Source organism: Glandiceps talaboti, chromosome 10 (genome assembly GCF_964340395.1).
Source record: "Glandiceps talaboti chromosome 10, keGlaTala1.1, whole genome shotgun sequence".
In the NCBI taxonomy this organism is placed as follows: Eukaryota; Metazoa; Hemichordata; class Enteropneusta; family Spengelidae; genus Glandiceps; species Glandiceps talaboti.
The window spans coordinates 219034-237109 of NC_135558.1; the positions used below are offsets into that span (position 1 = coordinate 219034).

General features: G+C 37.0%; 2 protein-coding genes across 2 annotated transcripts; both read right to left on the reverse strand.

Moving 5' to 3' along the window:
• Positions 1 to 1022: 1022 nt before the first annotated feature.
• Positions 1023 to 5173, reverse strand: LOC144441418 (ependymin-related protein 1-like). The gene is made up of 5 exons (XM_078130989.1): positions 4858 to 5173; positions 4278 to 4359; positions 3288 to 3461; positions 1678 to 1793; positions 1023 to 1546 (listed from the first exon to the last, which is right to left on the reverse strand). The coding sequence occupies exons 1-5, from the start codon at positions 5101 to 5103 to the stop codon at positions 1487 to 1489; spliced, it is 678 nt and encodes a 225-aa protein (XP_077987115.1). The 5' UTR covers positions 5104 to 5173; the 3' UTR covers positions 1023 to 1486.
• Positions 5174 to 6204: 1031 nt separating this feature from the next.
• LOC144441065 (ependymin-related protein 1-like) lies at positions 6205 to 17263 on the reverse strand. The gene is made up of 5 exons (XM_078130586.1): positions 16899 to 17263; positions 15172 to 15250; positions 14243 to 14410; positions 13856 to 13977; positions 6205 to 7288 (listed from the first exon to the last, which is right to left on the reverse strand). The coding sequence occupies exons 1-5, from the start codon at positions 17145 to 17147 to the stop codon at positions 7232 to 7234; spliced, it is 675 nt and encodes a 224-aa protein (XP_077986712.1). The 5' UTR covers positions 17148 to 17263; the 3' UTR covers positions 6205 to 7231.
• Between the last annotated feature and the right edge of the window lie 813 nt (positions 17264 to 18076).

Here is an 18076-nt window from a genome sequence, read left to right on the forward strand (position 1 = left end):
ATGGTAAACTATGTTTTTACTAGTTAGCATAACTTGGCTGCTAAAGGTTTGAATCTTTCATTTAGAGATGATAAACTATGTTTTTACTAGTTAGTATAACTTGGCTGCTAAAGGTTTGAATTCTTCCTTTAGAGATGGTAAACTATGTTAGTTAGCATAACTTAGCGGCTAAAGTTTGAATTTTTGCCCTGACGAGAAAGGTTATTTTTCTAAGGAGTGCATTTTCTTTAAGACATGATATACTTTTCTCTGATATAGGAAACATAAAACACACTAGTACTGTTTTAGCCGCTTTGATGTTGTAGCTTACTCCCCCTAATTAAGTTTTTTGTGTTTTGTAAAGGTAACTGTGGATGATTTTGTAGTTTGGTACGGTCTGCAGTTGATTGTTAGACATTAAGTAGGTTTTGTTATTCTGTTGACGTACTTTTGGATTACTATGGTTTGCTAATTATCTTCATTGAAAAAAGCTAGACATTGCCATAATAATCATTGTATGCATTTTGAACTATCAGTCCAGTTTTAGAAGTAGAATTCTACTGCCAATTAATTCTAAAGGGTTAACATCATTAGCTTTGGCCCATGTATCTTACAGGGTAAACACACTTAGAAAAAGAAAAGAAATACAGAGTTTTGATTAAAAGTAGTACATGTCTTGCATTTCATTTAGTTTACCTAAGTTGATGCCTAAACCGAAGTCGTTTCACAGAGTACGCAGTACAACCAACTGAGGAAACATGCCTTCTCGTCTGAATTCATTTATTGACAGTATTGAAAAAATACTCCAGAGGGCGTTCTAAGCTCCCGATCCGTCATGTTCGTTGATATAGCTATCACAGGCTGTAATATGTGTGTGTGTGTGTGTGTGTGTGTGTGTGTGTGTGTATGTGTGTGTGTGTGTGTGTGTGTGTGTGTGTGTGTGTGTGTGTGTGAGTGTCTAGTTCAGGTTTTCCATTGTTTTCAAAATGGTCTCTGTGCTGTTTATTTCTTCCTATCAGATGTACAGCCATTACAGATTGGAAGAATAGTTATATTTTGTATTTTTAAGTTGGTCAGTTTCCGCATCCATTATTTCTCGTGAGACTTCACAATTTTCAAGAGGTAACTGGCGAACCATACATCTCTGTCAGTTGAGCTATGCAGTGTCTGCCGAGGTATTGATGAAATAAATACTCCACTACAGTGGTTGAAATTGACATCGGTTTTAGCTATAAATAGCTATTTTAGCTATATTGATCAACATCGTTGTGTCTGCTATATCAATCAGTTATAAATTAGTTAATTTACTTATTTGTACTTATGTATTACATTGTATTTAGATATTCTTTTATTTAGTCCTTCACCCCAGGGTTAATGAGTAAGCCTAAAAAAAAGTGCGATCGAAAGATATTCGTTTATGTCTATTGTAAGGATAAATTTTTGCATTTTAGTGTAATTCTCACGTTCTCTCTAGATATCTAAACATATTACTCATCACACAATAAGTTCACTGTCGGCCACTTGAAAGGAACCAAGGCAGGAACTGAGATCGTGGGTTGTTCGGTTCCTAAATGGGGGAAAGCAGGGAGAGAATAATGATCAATATACAAGTCCATGACTTATTAGCATTTCATGAAAACTAAGACAATCAGAAAAAAAAACCATCACATTTTGTGGATGAACATGAACAAATTGTACCTTTAGAGAACGAGATGAGTTGATGTCTTGCTTACAAATCTCCGGGACATCAAACACTGACGGATCCTTAATTCCAAGAGTCACATTGGCATAGATGACGTTCACGATCAAGTGAACTATAACAGAACAATATAAAGCAATAGATAAACTATATTTATCAGATTGGTGAATTCTTGGGTTAAGAGGTCTACATGTATATGAGTAACATCCCACAACATAGTCACAGCACAACTCAAATTATCAAATATGAACAACAAATAATCCCCTTCACAGTGAAATTAGGTCATTCAGAACCTTAAACAGTATATCATTCTCCTAATACATCGAGTAATGAGCTTTGTAAGTACGAGCCAAAGACTAGAATTGAAAACAAAAACAGGAATCAAGTGTTTTTAGGCTGAAACAACAAAAATGTTAAAGAATGATATAATTAGCTGTGCAAGCTTAAAGTGGCACAAGCTGAGTTTATAAGATTTTTACTCAAGTGAAACTACTTATATAAAACTACATTCCAGTATCATGTTAATGTCGATGCATGTCTTAATAATCGTCTACGATTGTTTTCTGGTATTCAACGATTCGAACAGTTCATTGCATGGTAGGAATTTCCTGGGCACTTTTTGAGTATCATAAATTAGTACGTCATCAGATTGTTTAAAGCCTATAAACACATATAAACTCATCCTGGGCCCTTTAAGGGAGCCCTCAGTAATTACAAGGGGAGGGCCGGGGGAATGGGGGGGGGGGTCACTTGTTACAAATCGGTCCTCGGGGAAGAGACATATTTTAGAAAATAGATGTAAGGGGAGGATCGCATTTTATATTTACTCATTTTTTAATCTAACTTTCCATTATTTCGTGATTTTGGCATGTTCCCACCGCTGCCATCGGTTCCAAATCCTACTGCTACCACACCCCACCCCACCACTGTAAAGTATCATAACACATCAGTGAAATACAGTGAATTAACTGTTAGTTGTGGAGTTGTGGTGTGAGGGGAGGAGCGGGTCTCACAGTAAGTAAAGGAACAGCCTGGCAAGATATTGGGGATAATGTGGGGGAGTGGAGATATTGACCTCGGTCCTGGTTGTCAGTTGTGCACCCATCTAGTCTTTGGGACTTCTGGCCTTCAGAATTAGATCCAAACACAGGCATTGATTTAATCCAACCACAAATTCGTGGTAATAGTGGGAAACAACAAATTCCTTTAAAAATTTTTAAATCGATCAATGTGATGGGAATCTTACTACAGAAAATATACCAGTCTCTAGTGGGATTCGAAGCCAGGATTACCTCCTTACTACTAATCTTGAGCTCTAACAACTACGCAACACGGAGGTGTTAATATTTTTTTCTGATCTTTGAAATGTTGGAACAGGGGAGGGTCATCTTTTAGAGAAGGAAATTGATGGAGGGTCACTTTTTAGCACAACGGACTAGGGAGAGGGTCACATTTTATTATGCCGACCGTGCTTGATTCCCCCCCCCCCCCACTTGTAATCACTGATGAAGGCTCCCTAATCTAAGGTGAAATAAGGGAAATGGAGCGACGTAAAAGTTTTGACCCAATGTCCAGGATTCATGTCTGAAGTGTAGAAAGACTGACTTACTGTCAGGAGTGTTTTGAACCATATTTTCACCAATGGGTATACATTCCTTGGGTGTCATCGAGATGTCGGCACTCACGCTTGTATTGGCTTCAGGATAATCTCTCTTCACTCGGTAAACCGTACCATCCAATGAGTCTAGTCCATAATTGAGATTTCCAAGATTTTCCGCATCATCTACGAAAAAGTACCAAAAAGGGAATATTGAATATTGAATATTGAATGTGTAATGTGTAATGTGTAATGTAAAACAGTTTTACATGTATCTCGATGTATAGTAGGGAGCTAATTATATTAATAGAAAGACAGTAGACGCTGGATCCCTGGCACATTGAATGTTCTTTTATTGACGTACTTAGATTCTAGCTTAGATTCTAGTTACGTGCTTGTTTAGGTGTGTACCGTACCTGTGAGTATATATCTGTATACATGTATGTAGGATAAGAATGATATGTGCATCATGGCACTTTTCTATTTCTGACTCGCCGTTTATATGTACATATATGATATATCTACCCCTCTCCTTGTCTATATTTCTGTGCCCAGTCTACATCCAGCCCTATCTGTCCATATGCTCATCTCTCTCTCTCTCTCTCTCTCTCTCTCTCTCTCTCTCTCTCTCTCTCTCTCTCTCTCTCTCTCTCTCTCTCTCTCTCTCTCGCTCGCTCGCTCGCTCGCTCGCTCGCTCGCTCTCTCTCTCTCTCTCTCTCTCTCTCTCTCTCTCTCTCTCTCTCTCTCTCTCTCTCTCTCTCTCTCTCTCTCCCTCTCTCTCTCCCCCTCCCTCCCTCCCTCCCTCCCTCCCTCCCTCCCTCCCTCCCTCCCTCCCCCCCTCCCCCTCCCTCCTCCCTCCCTCCCTCCCTCCCTCCCTCCCTCCCTCCCTCCCTCCCTCTCTCTCTCCTCTCTCTCTCTCTCTCTCTCTCTCTCTCTCTCTCTCTCTCTCTCTCTCTCTCTCTCTCTCTCTCTCTCTCTCTCTCTCTCTCTCTCTCTCTCTACCTGGAATGCAGGCGGTGTCTTCCATGGCGCCAGGTAAAGCTGTCTTGCTGCATAGTCCATCTTGAATAGCGTATTGTATGTGCTAAAATAAGACACAATTTTGTGCACTAATTTATTGGATCCTCACAAGAGAACGAGGTAAACAAAACAACTTGGTAAGGGAACTTCGAAGTGGCGCAATGATACCCTAGTCATACTACCATTTTATTTTCATGTGTTGATGGCGATAATTAGAATCATTTACGATGATAATTTACAAATTAATCCATTGTGAAAATAATCTAAATAGTTTCACATTTCCCTCACATTTAGAAATGTGGCCCTCTGTTCAACACAACAACAAAACAACAATAACGACACATGTACAAAAATAGTTATCAAACTAAAACGTTACACAGAATAATATTGTCAACATTCAGAATAAATGATTTTCATGTGATACTTCTCACTAGATCTGATGACAAAAGAGCGCCCTCAACATAGTTTCGTGATTTACGTACCATGTACCTATCAATATGAATTGTATCAAATCTACTACATGGGATATGCATGACGATTAAGCACTAAAATGTTCGCTAACCTCACCAAAATCTTGAATTATTTTGACATCAACTGTGACTCCTCCTTGCCTCACTCTTTGCTCCGCAGCGACCAACTGTGATTTCAAATCGGAGTGTACGGCCGATGCAATGTCAATCATACCAAGTTGTCCGCTAGTCAAGTAATACCCTCCAGCTTGAAATAACAAACTTTCCCATTGCTTTGGTGGACAACAAACATAAGCCGTAGAATAGGAGACGAGGCAAAGAAGAAGCAGGTATTTCATGGTGAGTTATGGTCCACGACGTGAGCGGCTTGTTTCGAAGTTGAGACAGTTTTCGAATGGCTAGCTACTTTTGTCACATGCCCAACATCATGTGATTGAAACGATGTGACCCTTGACACCTCGACCACACCACCGCAAAGCAGAATGCCAGCAATAGTACGACGACATTAAGCCCATGAACTCAGAGGCTGGACAAAGTACACTATCATTACATTCAACCAAAAATGTCGACCAAACGTACTATCAGTAAAATGTTAAAAAGTCTAAAAGTCAAACATAAGTTGTGTTGTACTGCTGATCAACATACGATGAATGGGTTACCCTACCTACCTACCAAGTGGTTGAAGGACAGATTTGCAACTGACCTTCAGGCCGTCCACATTGACCAGTTGTAACCTTCATGCATTACGGACACAGTTTGTAATTTTATGGAGATTTAGTGTTGCGTGCCTACGTACGTACGTACATACATACATACATACATACATACATGCATACATACATACATACATACATACATACATACATACATACATACATACATACATACATACATACATACATACATACATACATACATACATACGCAAGCTTAGTGCATTATATATGTCGGTCCATAGTCACCCGGTATTTTTCTTGTAAGCCAGACTATAATTATATTTGTGCTGGTGCCACGAACATTTAATTGTACAGAGAGCATACGTGAGGTAGTGGTGCAGTAGAGTGGACAGTGGTTGACGATGCCTCGTATTTCTCAGAGAAATAGCTCCATCGCGAAGACACACTCAATGTATATGATAATAACAGTGCATAATTATAAAGCGCCTTCCACGATGGATGTTGTGATGTACGCTGTAGAATTTTACATTCTTCAAAGCGTTGTTGGTTTGTTTTTTTTACATTTAGCTATTCTGGCATATTGTTTTCAAGGAAAAGCACCGAGTTGAAACGAGATTTACTGTTGATGACAATGCATGTGCATGAATACACTAAATGTACAGTTGTCACATTTAACTGGAATGTTTTTAATATATGGGTGAAAGTGTGATTAATAATGATAAATAATATTTCTATAGACAGTTTCAAATAAACAATTGTATTTACTAATTAATAAGAATAAGAAAATACAGAAAAAACAACTTTTAATTCCATAACGATAGGATCGAATATGTAAACCTTTGTAATCGTATCACTAAAATGCCAGCAAATCAAATAGTATGCTTATAAGCTTATTTGTCATAATTGTATTAGTCATATTTTTTCCTGCTCTGGCATCATGCATTTCCTTAAAGTTTTTTCCTAAGTTGAAAGTCTCGAAAGAACTAATTTGCATGTTTCGTGGACACATGATATTCATTCTGTATTCAGTACTGTCAGTGACGGGATATTTACATATAATATTTTATATGTTGGATATACTGGTTAACATATCCGGTTGACTGTGTGATGTTAGACCAAGATATAACCAAACAAGATGTCTGGTTGAAATTGTGACACCATATGAGCTTAAAGGGCTAAATTAAGATCTGAACATTTGTCAGGATTACTTTGTTTCACACGACGAGTAAATAAAGTGCTTTGTTACTGTATCAAACATAAAACAATCACCACTAATAATCCATAACTGGCACTGAGGAAATCTAAATAAAAGATTTTATGACATCATTTTTGTAGACTTCTTATTCACCTACTCATATCAGGGCCCTGCATGTGCCGGTTGATAGGGTGGAACGCACGCACGTGTCTGACATGTTGGCATCAAGATCACAGAGAAACTAAATACATATCATGATAACAATTCTATAAAGTGATTTATACACACTTCATGGTAAAAATCGACATGATATGATACTAAATTAGTTTATTTAGATAAAAAAGCCATCTCAAGTTGGACTTTGCAACTTACGTATGTATGTCTTGTATCTAGTTTCTATATTAAGTACTACTTCTCTGTAAAATATAACTTACCCACCTTCTTTGAGAAGAATCCCTGTACTATTATAAGCAATCTTACTATGACGTATAAAAAGTCACAAAGCAAAAGACAACACAAACTGAACACCCTGCTGACAAACACTAGAGTGTGCTAAGTTTGACGTAGGCAGAACACCATCATACTGTGCTTGGTTCAACGGAATTGCTTCATCAAAGCTTTCATCACACTTGTTCCAGTCACTTCATTATCCTATGATCAGAGAAATAGAGTGATGAATGTAACATGTCACCTCTCCAGTAAAGAGTTACGGTATGTCAGCATTAATTATACGAAAGAAATATATAATTCTACACATTTATACATTTCATGTTATGTATATAGCAAATTTAAAACATAGCAATGTTATATATAAAGTATTGCAACAGAGTCTATGTGTATTATATTTCTGTGGAAATTCTCGAAACTAAAAGATTGAAAATATTTAAGTTCCATAATTAAAAGCAAAATAAAAATAAAATGTGTGTTTCCGATAACAAGACAGACCCTAGTTTGAGCCGCCGCCGACCCTAAACATACATTTTGTGACATTTAAAACAAAAAGTTAAGGAATTCTTGACATTCATGTACGTCTGTTTTCTTTCCCCGCTGAAGCCTTGTAGATATTTCATCAATCTATCACAGAAGGGGTATTATAACCGACAGAAGCAAAAATAAAACCGATGAAATGAAATAAGATAAAATCCTGACCTACCAACCCATTCTCTGAGCCTATGTTATCGGAAACTCACATAAAACTAGTGCCTATGGTGTTGTAGAACAATAGTAGAGTTTGGGTAATGTTGATGATGCAATTTTCAGTAATGTTGATGATGCAATTTTCAGAGGGTTTGATGGATTTGAGATCATTCCGTCTTTGCAAGTCGGAAAACTGTTTTTTACTAAGTTGTTATTTTAGCCTTTTTATAATTATTGTTACCAGTTTGTTGTTTTTAGCTCTAATTGTTTGATTGTTTTACCATGCTTTTAAATCTATTGTATGTACAGCGCTTTTGAATATTAATAGTATAGTATAGTCTTTCTTTATTCCAATAACGGAACATACCTCCGTTTATCCCCGGAGGAGGGTTACATAAATACATAAGAACGAATAAAGGAGGTCACGTGAGCCAAAATCACAAAATAGCTGAGAAATATATATAATTTATATAAAAGACTACAATGCAAACAAAAAGGAGATCAAATACTGTCCCTGATCCTGAAACAATCTATTATAAATTTTGCAGTCGTCACTACAATAGTTTTATCTATACTTGACATTATTACGATGAACTTAGTCTCGTCATCCTTATCCATAAAATCAGAGTAAATAGTGGATATCGTTTGAAAGAAACTCTGCCTTTGTTGACTGTACCTAGAGCAACTTATCAAAAAATGAATTTCAGACTCCACTTCATTGGAGTCACACACACAGCATATTCTGTCTTCTACTGGTATATTTATATATCTACCCATTTCGATCATTAACTTATGACAGGAGCATCTAAACTTTGTATAAAAATGTCGGAGTTGAAAACTTTTCAAAATAACAAGATATGGTTCAAAATAAATGTTGGGTTTAAATGTTCTATACGTCCTAAGTTTATTTCGTTGCGTTGGATTTCTACGGTTATCATCAAAAACTTGTTTTTTCCATTCACAAAAATATTCACCTTTCAGAGATTGTACCCTTTCACTTATACATTTTCCAATGCAAATGCTCAAGGGATTACTCCACAATGTTCCCTGGTCACAGGCATTGAAAATCACTCCCTTGATAGACCTTGCCCATTTTGATTTTCCACTTTCGCCGAGGGTTATTACGTCGTTTAGTGCTTTATGAGAAAGTCTATCAAATGGTAACTTCGATGTTCTGTGCCAAAAACGTATGATATCTAATTGTCGACCAAGCTCTACTGGGTATCTTCCAAGTTCTGCTAGAATAGCTGCATTTGTTGTGTGTTGTGGAACTCCAAGAATAAACTTTGCCCATTTGATTTGGATATTTTCGAGCAAATTAACATGTAAATTACCAAGTACAGCAGCTGCGTAATTTAATATTGGAAGTATTTTGGTGTCAAAAATCTTCATGTACAGTTTAGGTGATAATTCATTTCCCAGTGCCGCTCGGACCGAGAAAATAGTTTTTGACGCTTTATCGGCCAGCTGTTTAAAAGCAGCTTTAAAAGACCCGTTCTCTGTAAAAACTATACCTAAATATGTATATCTCGTTACTGTCTTTATACCTTGACCATTGAAGACAAAGTCTGTCTGGTCGTTTTCATTTGAGAACAAATCTCTGTTAAAAACAACAACCTGGGTTTTGACTACATTTACAAGTAAACGCCAACTATTACAATAGTTTTCAAATCTTGAAAGCAATAATTCAAGACCCTGTCGTGATGTGGAAACAATTATGCTATCATCTGCATAAAGCAGGCATGATAAATTATAATCACCTAAAGTAATACCTTGGAAAGGTGGCCTATTCAAACAGTCTTCGACATCGTTTAAGAAAAACGCAAACAAAATAGGGCTAAGTATGCCACCCTGTTGTACACCCACATCTGACTTAAAACTTGTTGACAGACCACCTGGTAACTTAACGGTGTACTTAACAGAGTTATACATGCTTATCAACACCTTCATAAATTTCCCTTTTATTCCCGACTTTATCAGTTTCACGAAAAGTCCTGCTCGATCAACGTAGTCGAAGGCTTTTTGAAAGTCAATAAAACAAACATACAATTTCTTTTTCTCAACTCTCATTTTCTCAATAAGTGTTTTCAAAATTAATATATTATCCACAGTAGAATGATACTTTCTAAAACCAGACTGATTGTCCTTCAAGAAATTTACATCACTATCCCAGTCTTTAATTCTCTCATTTAAGATAACGGTAAACAACTTTCCCAAACAGCTAAGCAGCGAAATGCCACGATAATTATTTGGCTCGTGAATACTTCCTTTTTTGTGAATCGGACAAATAATCCCCAAGGCCCAATCTTCAGGAAAGTGGCCGCAATCCAATATTAAGTTAAACAACTTTAGAATGCACTGTCTTAATACAGCATTTGATGCTTTTAACATTTCATTTAAAATGGCATCAGTGCCTGGCTGTTTTGAGTTTTTCAGCACACTTAATGCTTTTTCTAACTCAACATCTGTAATCTGTCTGTCAAGCAAATCGTTATTGTGTGGTTCATGAGAAAGAAAATCAGACAATTCTTTGTTTACTCCGGCATGAAAGTTTTCATCGAAACAATTACTGACTGGTGGTTGTGCTAAATTTGTAAAGTATTCAAACCATTGATCACCTGTTATTTTTGACGAGATATGTTTGGGTTTCCCTGATCTTGTCTCTTGCATTTGCTTCAACTTTGCCCAAAACTTATCAGTATTTCTATTTGTAGTGCATGAATTTTCTAGATCAGCTAGGGTCTTTAATTTTGCCATGTATTTTTTCTTCCTTTTCAATTTCCGATACGAATTCCTGGCATTCAGGTATTCTTGTTCTTTTAGTCTAGTTGGAGATCTGAATTTCTTGCAAACATGTTTAAAGCGATCTCTGGCAGACTTACATTCATTGTCGAACCAAGATTTACGATTTTGATTGACTTTTTTTCTCTTTTTTCCAAACCTAAGTTTGCTCGACAGACAATTTTTAGCAGTGCCCTGCAGAAATGTTAAGAGACTTTCTAGAGCTAGTTCTACTCCCTGTACGTCTGGGTCATATGAAGTGTTTAGGTATGCATGCATAAATGTTGCAGACTTATTCAGATTTAGCTCATTTACAAAACTCTCTCTGCTATCTTCTTTCCAGCAAAATGCCAGGTGTTCTACATTGGAGTTAACTTGTGCAGAATTTACATTACAATGCTGAAAAGACATACGATATTCACTTGAACCACTAATAGTGAAAGACAATGGGACATGGTCAGAATGAATAGTTAAATCATGTGTAGTAAATTCACAAATTTCTGGCAATATAGTTTCAGATGCTAAAACATAATCAACTGTACTCATTCCTCTGAAGTTAGAATTTGTATCCTCTATTTCTCTCCTTGGCTGGTAACATGTGAAATTTCCATCCAAGTCATTCCCAAGTCTACCATTTGCGATTCTAAGCTTTGACTGTAAACATAATTCTATAAGTCGTTCACCAAATCTATTTACTTTCTTGTCCATATTCTTTCTAAGTACACTTGTTTCATCTACTTCATAGTAACTCGGAAGAGGTATGTGATTTGCACTATCTGATACAACAAAATCAGGCAATTCTCCTGTACGTGCATTTAAATCTCCACAAATAATAATATCACCTTTATTATAAAAATTTGCAACAAAACGCTCCAATAATTCAAATTGGTCCTGGTCTCTATTTCGATATATAGTTGAATTTTCCGGTGCTACATAAATCCCACATATATATACATCCTGGATTAAACCACATTTTCCAGCTTTTAAGCGCATCCAAATCATATCCTCAACATCATTTTCAATAATATCGATACACTTTACTAAACAATCTCTGATTAATACAAGCAAACCTCCTGATTCTCTCTTTGCTCTGGCATGTTTTTGTTTACGAGAATTTATGTAATAAGTAAAACCAGGTATGTCTATATTGACCTGAGGGGTCATCCACGTCTCTGAAATTTGAATATTAATGAATAGAAAAGGCGCTTTAGAAAATAAATAAAATTAATGATACCACTGGCCAAGAAACTGACCAAGTGCTGAAAGAAAAAATGCAACAACTAAGACGTGACATGCCGGACTTCGTCAATAGAACCAAATGATGCAATCTTATTTCCTCTGGAGTGGAAGAACAAAGAGGCAAAACATGGGAACAGACAGAAGGAAAAGTGCAAGATATCATTAGAGATAAATTATTAGAGATATTTTGACAATTTAAGGGTACACTAATCGTGGCCATGTTCAGCTGTTACAGGGATAACAAAGAGGTACTGCGCAAAGCTAGGAAGTTAGCTAGATCCAACATATATATTGAACAAGAGTTCTCCAGAAGAGTTCCTAGGAAAAGAAAGAACTGTTCGCTGTTCGAAAGAAGTTCAAAGAAAGGGAAGACGTAACCAAGGCAATATTTGCATAATGATAAGTTCGTGGTGTGAATGGCGGACGATTCAAGACGCAAAACTGCGTGTGGCAATCAATCCGGAGAAGGTGGTGATAGAACTGAACAGCAAAACTACATAAGGAAATGGCCAAGGCCTGAGTAGAGTATACAAACTCAATAATATTGAACAGAGAAATGAATATAGGTTTAACTTAATGGTTTGGAATGTAAGGGGCTTGAACTCGAATTATCAAACACCAATTTTATTTCCTTTTCTCCAGAGTTTGACAGTTTTGCTTTAGTAGAAACATGGACAAAGGTAAACTACAACGTGAGTGTTTTTGATAATTATGGTGTTTTTTTCAAAAGTCCATTAAAAAATTGAGTAAAAAGGGACGAGCTAGTGGTGGCGTTGAAGTCTTTGTGAACAACAAGCTGGTAAGTGCAAAACTACTAGTATGAAAAATACGGTCATTATTCTTTTACAGAAACATGTGTTCCATTTTATGAAAGATGTTCTTATTGTTATTACTAGTAAGTATGTTCCAGTTGAAGGTTAGAGATCATACCCCTGGTATGCCAATCGTAGTGACGATGAGGTGGAAAAAATCTAGAGTTCTCAGTCATTTAAATAATGACGGTTTTAGCATAATACTAGCTGGTGACATGAATGCAAGAACTGTATAAATTCATCAAGTTGTTGAATACGATGATTCAAGGTATGGGTTGAGGACAAATTACGAGTCGAATGATTTTACAATTCCACGTAGTTCACTTGACGAAGGGATAAATAATTTTGTAATTTCACTTTTGTAAACATCTTTCATTGTTACAGTATATGTTAAATGGAAAGGAAAACATTGGTAAAGGAGAGTTTATGTGCATTTCAAATGAAGGACGAACTGTTGTTGATTACGTCATAGTGTAAGTCTCGAAAGAAATATTTTCTAATGTCCAATCTTTCGTTGTACCAACAAGGGACGAGTCCGATCATTTCTCTACAAGTTGTTCTCTTACAGTGACTTTATCAAGAAAACGCATACCGTACCAGTGACAGTTGACTTTATCAGAAAAGGCACACAGTACCGTTCAAGACTTTTCGTTGGTATGTTAGAACTACTAGTATTGCAAAATTTAACGTCGAACGATTCTAACCCAAACGAAGCTGTAAAAGAAATTATACACATCTTGAAAAACGCAGCGAAAAATATGTTCAAAGAAAATAAGAATAAAACTAAAGAAAAACGTAACGGAAAAAGACATGGTTTGACGCAGAATGTAGACTGGCAAAGTCATAAACAATCGTCTGAGAACTCTAAGAAGGTTTCGAAATACCGGTATAAAGGAAGATTACTGTTATTATAAGGAGAAAAAGAATAATTTCAAAAACTTGTTACGCTGTAAAAAGCTCAGTGGGTCGGTGGGTAATTAATTTGCCAGGGATAAGTTTCGTCGGTATACAATTTAGTGTATCTGGCTACACTGGTATTCATGGGGTTCTGTTATTAGTATATATGTTTCTAATGATGACAGCAAATTTAGTTCTCGAGTACATGGAACGACCCTGCGCTCATTTGCTTATCGGTAAGAAATACTGCTTTTGCTTTTGCTCAGTAATGAATGTGCAAATACCAGCAGCATCCACATGTACCGCTGCAAGTAATCACTGGCCCAAATAATCTGTGTTATTATATACCTACCAACTCTACTGTCAATGGGAAATCCACTGTCCTGTGGAGGCAACTTGCTGGAACATCGAAGACCTTTGGATCCTTGATTCCAGGGGTGATGTTACAGAAAGTACCACTGACCACAGATGTTGCTACATTTAATGAAACAAATCAGAGAGTTAAAACGTTATATTGCATGCTCTCTTTTAATTTCCTTAGTAGATGGTAAATTACTTCAATATCAGGAACAAAATAACACAGACAGACAGACAGACAGACAGACAGACAGACAGACAGACAGACAGACAGACAGACAGACAGACAGACAAACAGACAGACAGACACTTTGCCATGCCTGTAGCACTAACTACCAGTTCAGTTGTGCTAAAAACTGAAATGATCTCATAATAAACTTACATTGAGCGTCTTGAGAGACTGCATGGAATAATACAGAAACACAATCTTCAGTGGTCACAACTGTATATAAATCCATTTCTGTGCCAAATTGTGTCTGGTTGTACCTGTACGTACTTGCTTTCAATTTACCCATGCCATAATCGAATGTGCCGATGAAAATGGCATCATCTGAAATAATAATGATTGTTTTTCTATATGTTATGAGAAAGAGTATTTGACTATGTGCTACTAGTTTGCTGCTATTATACCCACATAATAGTACAAATCCTTGCTGTTCATGTTATTCAACTTTGGTATTCACACTACTGGAAGAAGAAAAGTTGTTGCACTGGGGCACACACACCTATATTCCACTAGAAATGCATAGGTGAGAGTAAAGTGTTCTCTTTACAATTAAGCAAATACATTTAATGTTTACTTGTTATTCTGGTTTTTGGTGGGTTTAAATGCACAAACAAATATAGCATTATGGGTGACATCTTGACATCCACCAACTAACAATCAGACTGCCAGTCAGCCAACAAGTCAGCCAACCAACCAACCAACCAACCATCTAACTAACAACCAACCAACCAAACAACCAACCAACCAACCATCCAATCAACCTAATATCCATCCAACCACCGAACCAACCAACCAACCGACCAACCAACCATCCAACCAATCATTCAATCAACCAACCAATTGCAACTAACCTACCAACCCAATCAACCAACCAACCATCCAATCAACTATCCATCCAAACATCAAACCAACCAACCAACCAACCAACCAATCAATCAATCAATCAATCAATCAATCAACCAACCAACCAACCAACCAACCAACCAACCAAAACACCAACAATCACCCAACCAACCAACCAACACTTTATTAATACTCATACACTTCAAAATATATCATTACCAATCCATAGTTAAATACATTACCTGGAATGCAATTGTCATCAACAGTTCCTGGCAACGCCATTTTTGTGCATACACCATTCATGATAAAATACTGAACTTTCTGAAATTAAACACACAGTAAATTTATATCGAATGCACAGTATCTATATCTGGTTACAAATAAATACAGGATACCTGAAGGACATCTAGTCTAGCTGTACATGATTTGTATATTGTTAAGTAATGACAAAAATCAAAACAAAACCACAAACAAATTGAGTTACCCAAATTGAAACTATAAACCTAGATCATTGCCATGGTCAATATTGTACCTGTCAAGCTGATGTGGCACATCAAGAATAAATAGTTTCACATATAATGGGTGCATCATTTGTTCTGTTCCCACCATGCACTTGTACGTAATGTAAGTTGTGTGATGACATTATTTGTTCTGTTCCCACCATGCACTTGTACGTAATGTAAGTTGTGTGATGACATTATTTGTTCTGTCCCCACCATGCACTTGTACGTAATGTAAGTCGTGTGATGACATTATTTGTTTTGTCCCCACCATGCACTTGTACGTAATGTAAGTTGTGTGATGACATTAAAGGGTAACAAAGGCATTGGTGATATTGTCCAAGCTGCTTTAGTTGACCAAAAGTCACTTACAAATACATGTCATTGAGTAAAAAGCGATACGAGAACCAAAAGTAATGATTGTGTATATTTATCTGGGTCTGCATTGTCTATAGACACTATTTAAAGACATTAGCCACACAGAATTACTACAAGGTGTCTGCAATATGTAAGTAATAACTTAATTTTCAAGGTCTATGAATAGAGTTTATGATTGGAGTTGTTTAGTTATGCAGTATTAAATATAGTGATTGTTTACTACAAATATGGCTGCCATTCAGTAAAAATCAAATGAACACCAAAAACAATGGTTGTTTATACTTGTCTGATTTAAAAGTAATTGGCAATATGTAAACACTACAATGTGTCTGTGATAGACAGGAACTGGCTTGATTTTGATAATTGACCCTGAAGGTCAAGGTCTCAAAAGATAGCTCGCATTAGATAATATGGGGTAGACACTCAAATGGAGTGTCTGTGTATTACAATTTTTGAGTAAATATTGATTTTTAACTACAAATAGGGCTGCCATCGGTCAAATTTGCATATATCAAAAAAGAAATTGATGTGCATATGTCCCACATGATATGTCACCTTTGTGTCAGGAGGTGAAAATGACTTTTTGTGACTTACTTGACATCAACTAAAGAAGTTAGTGTGAAATCAGCCTCACCTCTGTTCCCCTTCAACAAAACTTAGTAATGCCAAATATTCTATAAAAGACAAAGAAGCCATATATTCTTCAATGTTTATTTTGTCTGTGGTTCTTCAATGGAATGATGCACCACATAGTCACGGTGGGTGTCTGTAACACTTTGCGGTGAAATAGAAAATATACTGTGTGATACATGTGGACTCACTCTCAGTCCTCTGGCTTTGCTGAATTATTATCCTTTATCATGCATCCTTGAACAAAGTACTGCCTAACTGCAGCAGCTATGAGTTCAACAGATGTCACATTTATGATGTACTGTAACTGATAATAAACAGTCACTGTGACCATATCACCCACGGGTGATACTCCCAGCTGTGACTATGCTGTGTCGATCAGCAATGATCAGTCTGTGACCAAACCCTGGTATAGCATTCAGTGAAGCCAGGGGAACTGAGAGTAGTCGTGAGTCTATTACCTGTGTGTAATCCTGTAAAACCGCCACTACCGTATCTTTACCTAGAACAGTCACTGTTTCATTGAAGAGCATTTTCTGGTTGGTATAGTCGTAATGGATATTTGCAGATATAGTGAGCAAACCTGCAGTCTTGCTTTGGGGAGCATAAAAGCCTCCGTACTCGGTTATACTTCCCTCGTACTGTTTCGGCGGACAGCATATGTAAGCGGACGTATACACGAGAAAACTTAGCATAAGCAGGGTCTTCATGTTTGTAGAGATCTTTGTAATCTACGGTATGTATATCAGAATGTATTCGTATGATACTGTCCAGTATTTTCGGTACCTGGTACCTGGGGACACGTACATAACTTTCCTACGGGTCAGTGGAGTACAATATATCAGGTGATGAAAACGCTAGTGGTACGGTGTCATAGAGGTTATTGGAATTAACCATTTTGGATTAGGGGCCAGAGGTCGTAGTAATTTCTTTCTGGGTAGCGTTAGTTTGGAAGACCGCGGTGAGTACAGCAATCTGCGACTTAAGAATTCCAGTACTACGACCTGCGACTTGCAAACTGCGAACTGCGACTTGCAAACTGCGACCTGCGACTTGAAAACTGCGACCTGCGACTTGAAAACTGTGACCTGCAACTTGTAAAACTTAATTAATTTTTATGTTTTACTTTAGGATATTTTAGGGGTACGTTTTTGTTTGGAAAAGGCTATTGAAATGGCAATGGGTGTATCTGAAATGATTAAAATTGGGTATTTGTTGGCATCTGTAGAAAACGCACGTCAGGTCAGGTATCAACAAAATGTTGGATTCACATTCGGATCCGCGCGCAATTTTTAGTTGTCGTCATGTAATTTTTTTCAGCAAATCGCCAACAGTTATGTGGGTTTTTTGTTGTTTTTTTTCAAAATCGCCACGCAGTTAATGTCTCCTATTCTAGGAATCACATTTGTCACACCGATTTCATATTCGTTCTTGTACGGACTGGGTGCGTTCAAGAGCAAAACAGGTTTTTGCCAGGGCTTACAGGACATATACAGACCTTTCAAAAGGTTGCACGTAAAAAACGAAACAATATGGCAGACACTCACATAGGCAAATCGTCGCATTTCGTGCAGTTTCAATGTGTAGTTATGGCACAGGACGATTCGTACAATGTACCATTGCAACATGTTTAGGACAA

Coding starts and splice junctions, on each gene's coding strand:
- LOC144441418 (XM_078130989.1), bottom strand. CDS start 5,103: ATGAAATACCTGCTTCTTCTTTGCCTCGTCTCCTATTCTACGGCTTAT. Junction 3,462..4,277: donor AGACACCGCCTGCATTCCAG/GTAGAGAGAGAG, acceptor ACTTTTTCGTAG/ATGATGCGGAAAATCTTGGA. Junction 1,547..1,677: donor ACTCATCTCGTTCTCTAAAG/GTACAATTTGTT, acceptor TCCCCCATTTAG/GAACCGAACAACCCACGATC.
- LOC144441065 (XM_078130586.1), bottom strand. CDS start 17,147: ATGAAGACCCTGCTTATGCTAAGTTTTCTCGTGTATACGTCCGCTTAC. Junction 13,978..14,242: donor AGTCTCTCAAGACGCTCAAT/GTAAGTTTATTA, acceptor CATTAAATGTAG/CAACATCTGTGGTCAGTGGT. Junction 7,289..13,855: donor TCCCATTGACAGTAGAGTTG/GTAGGTATATAA, acceptor CTCTGATCATAG/GATAATGAAGTGACTGGAAC.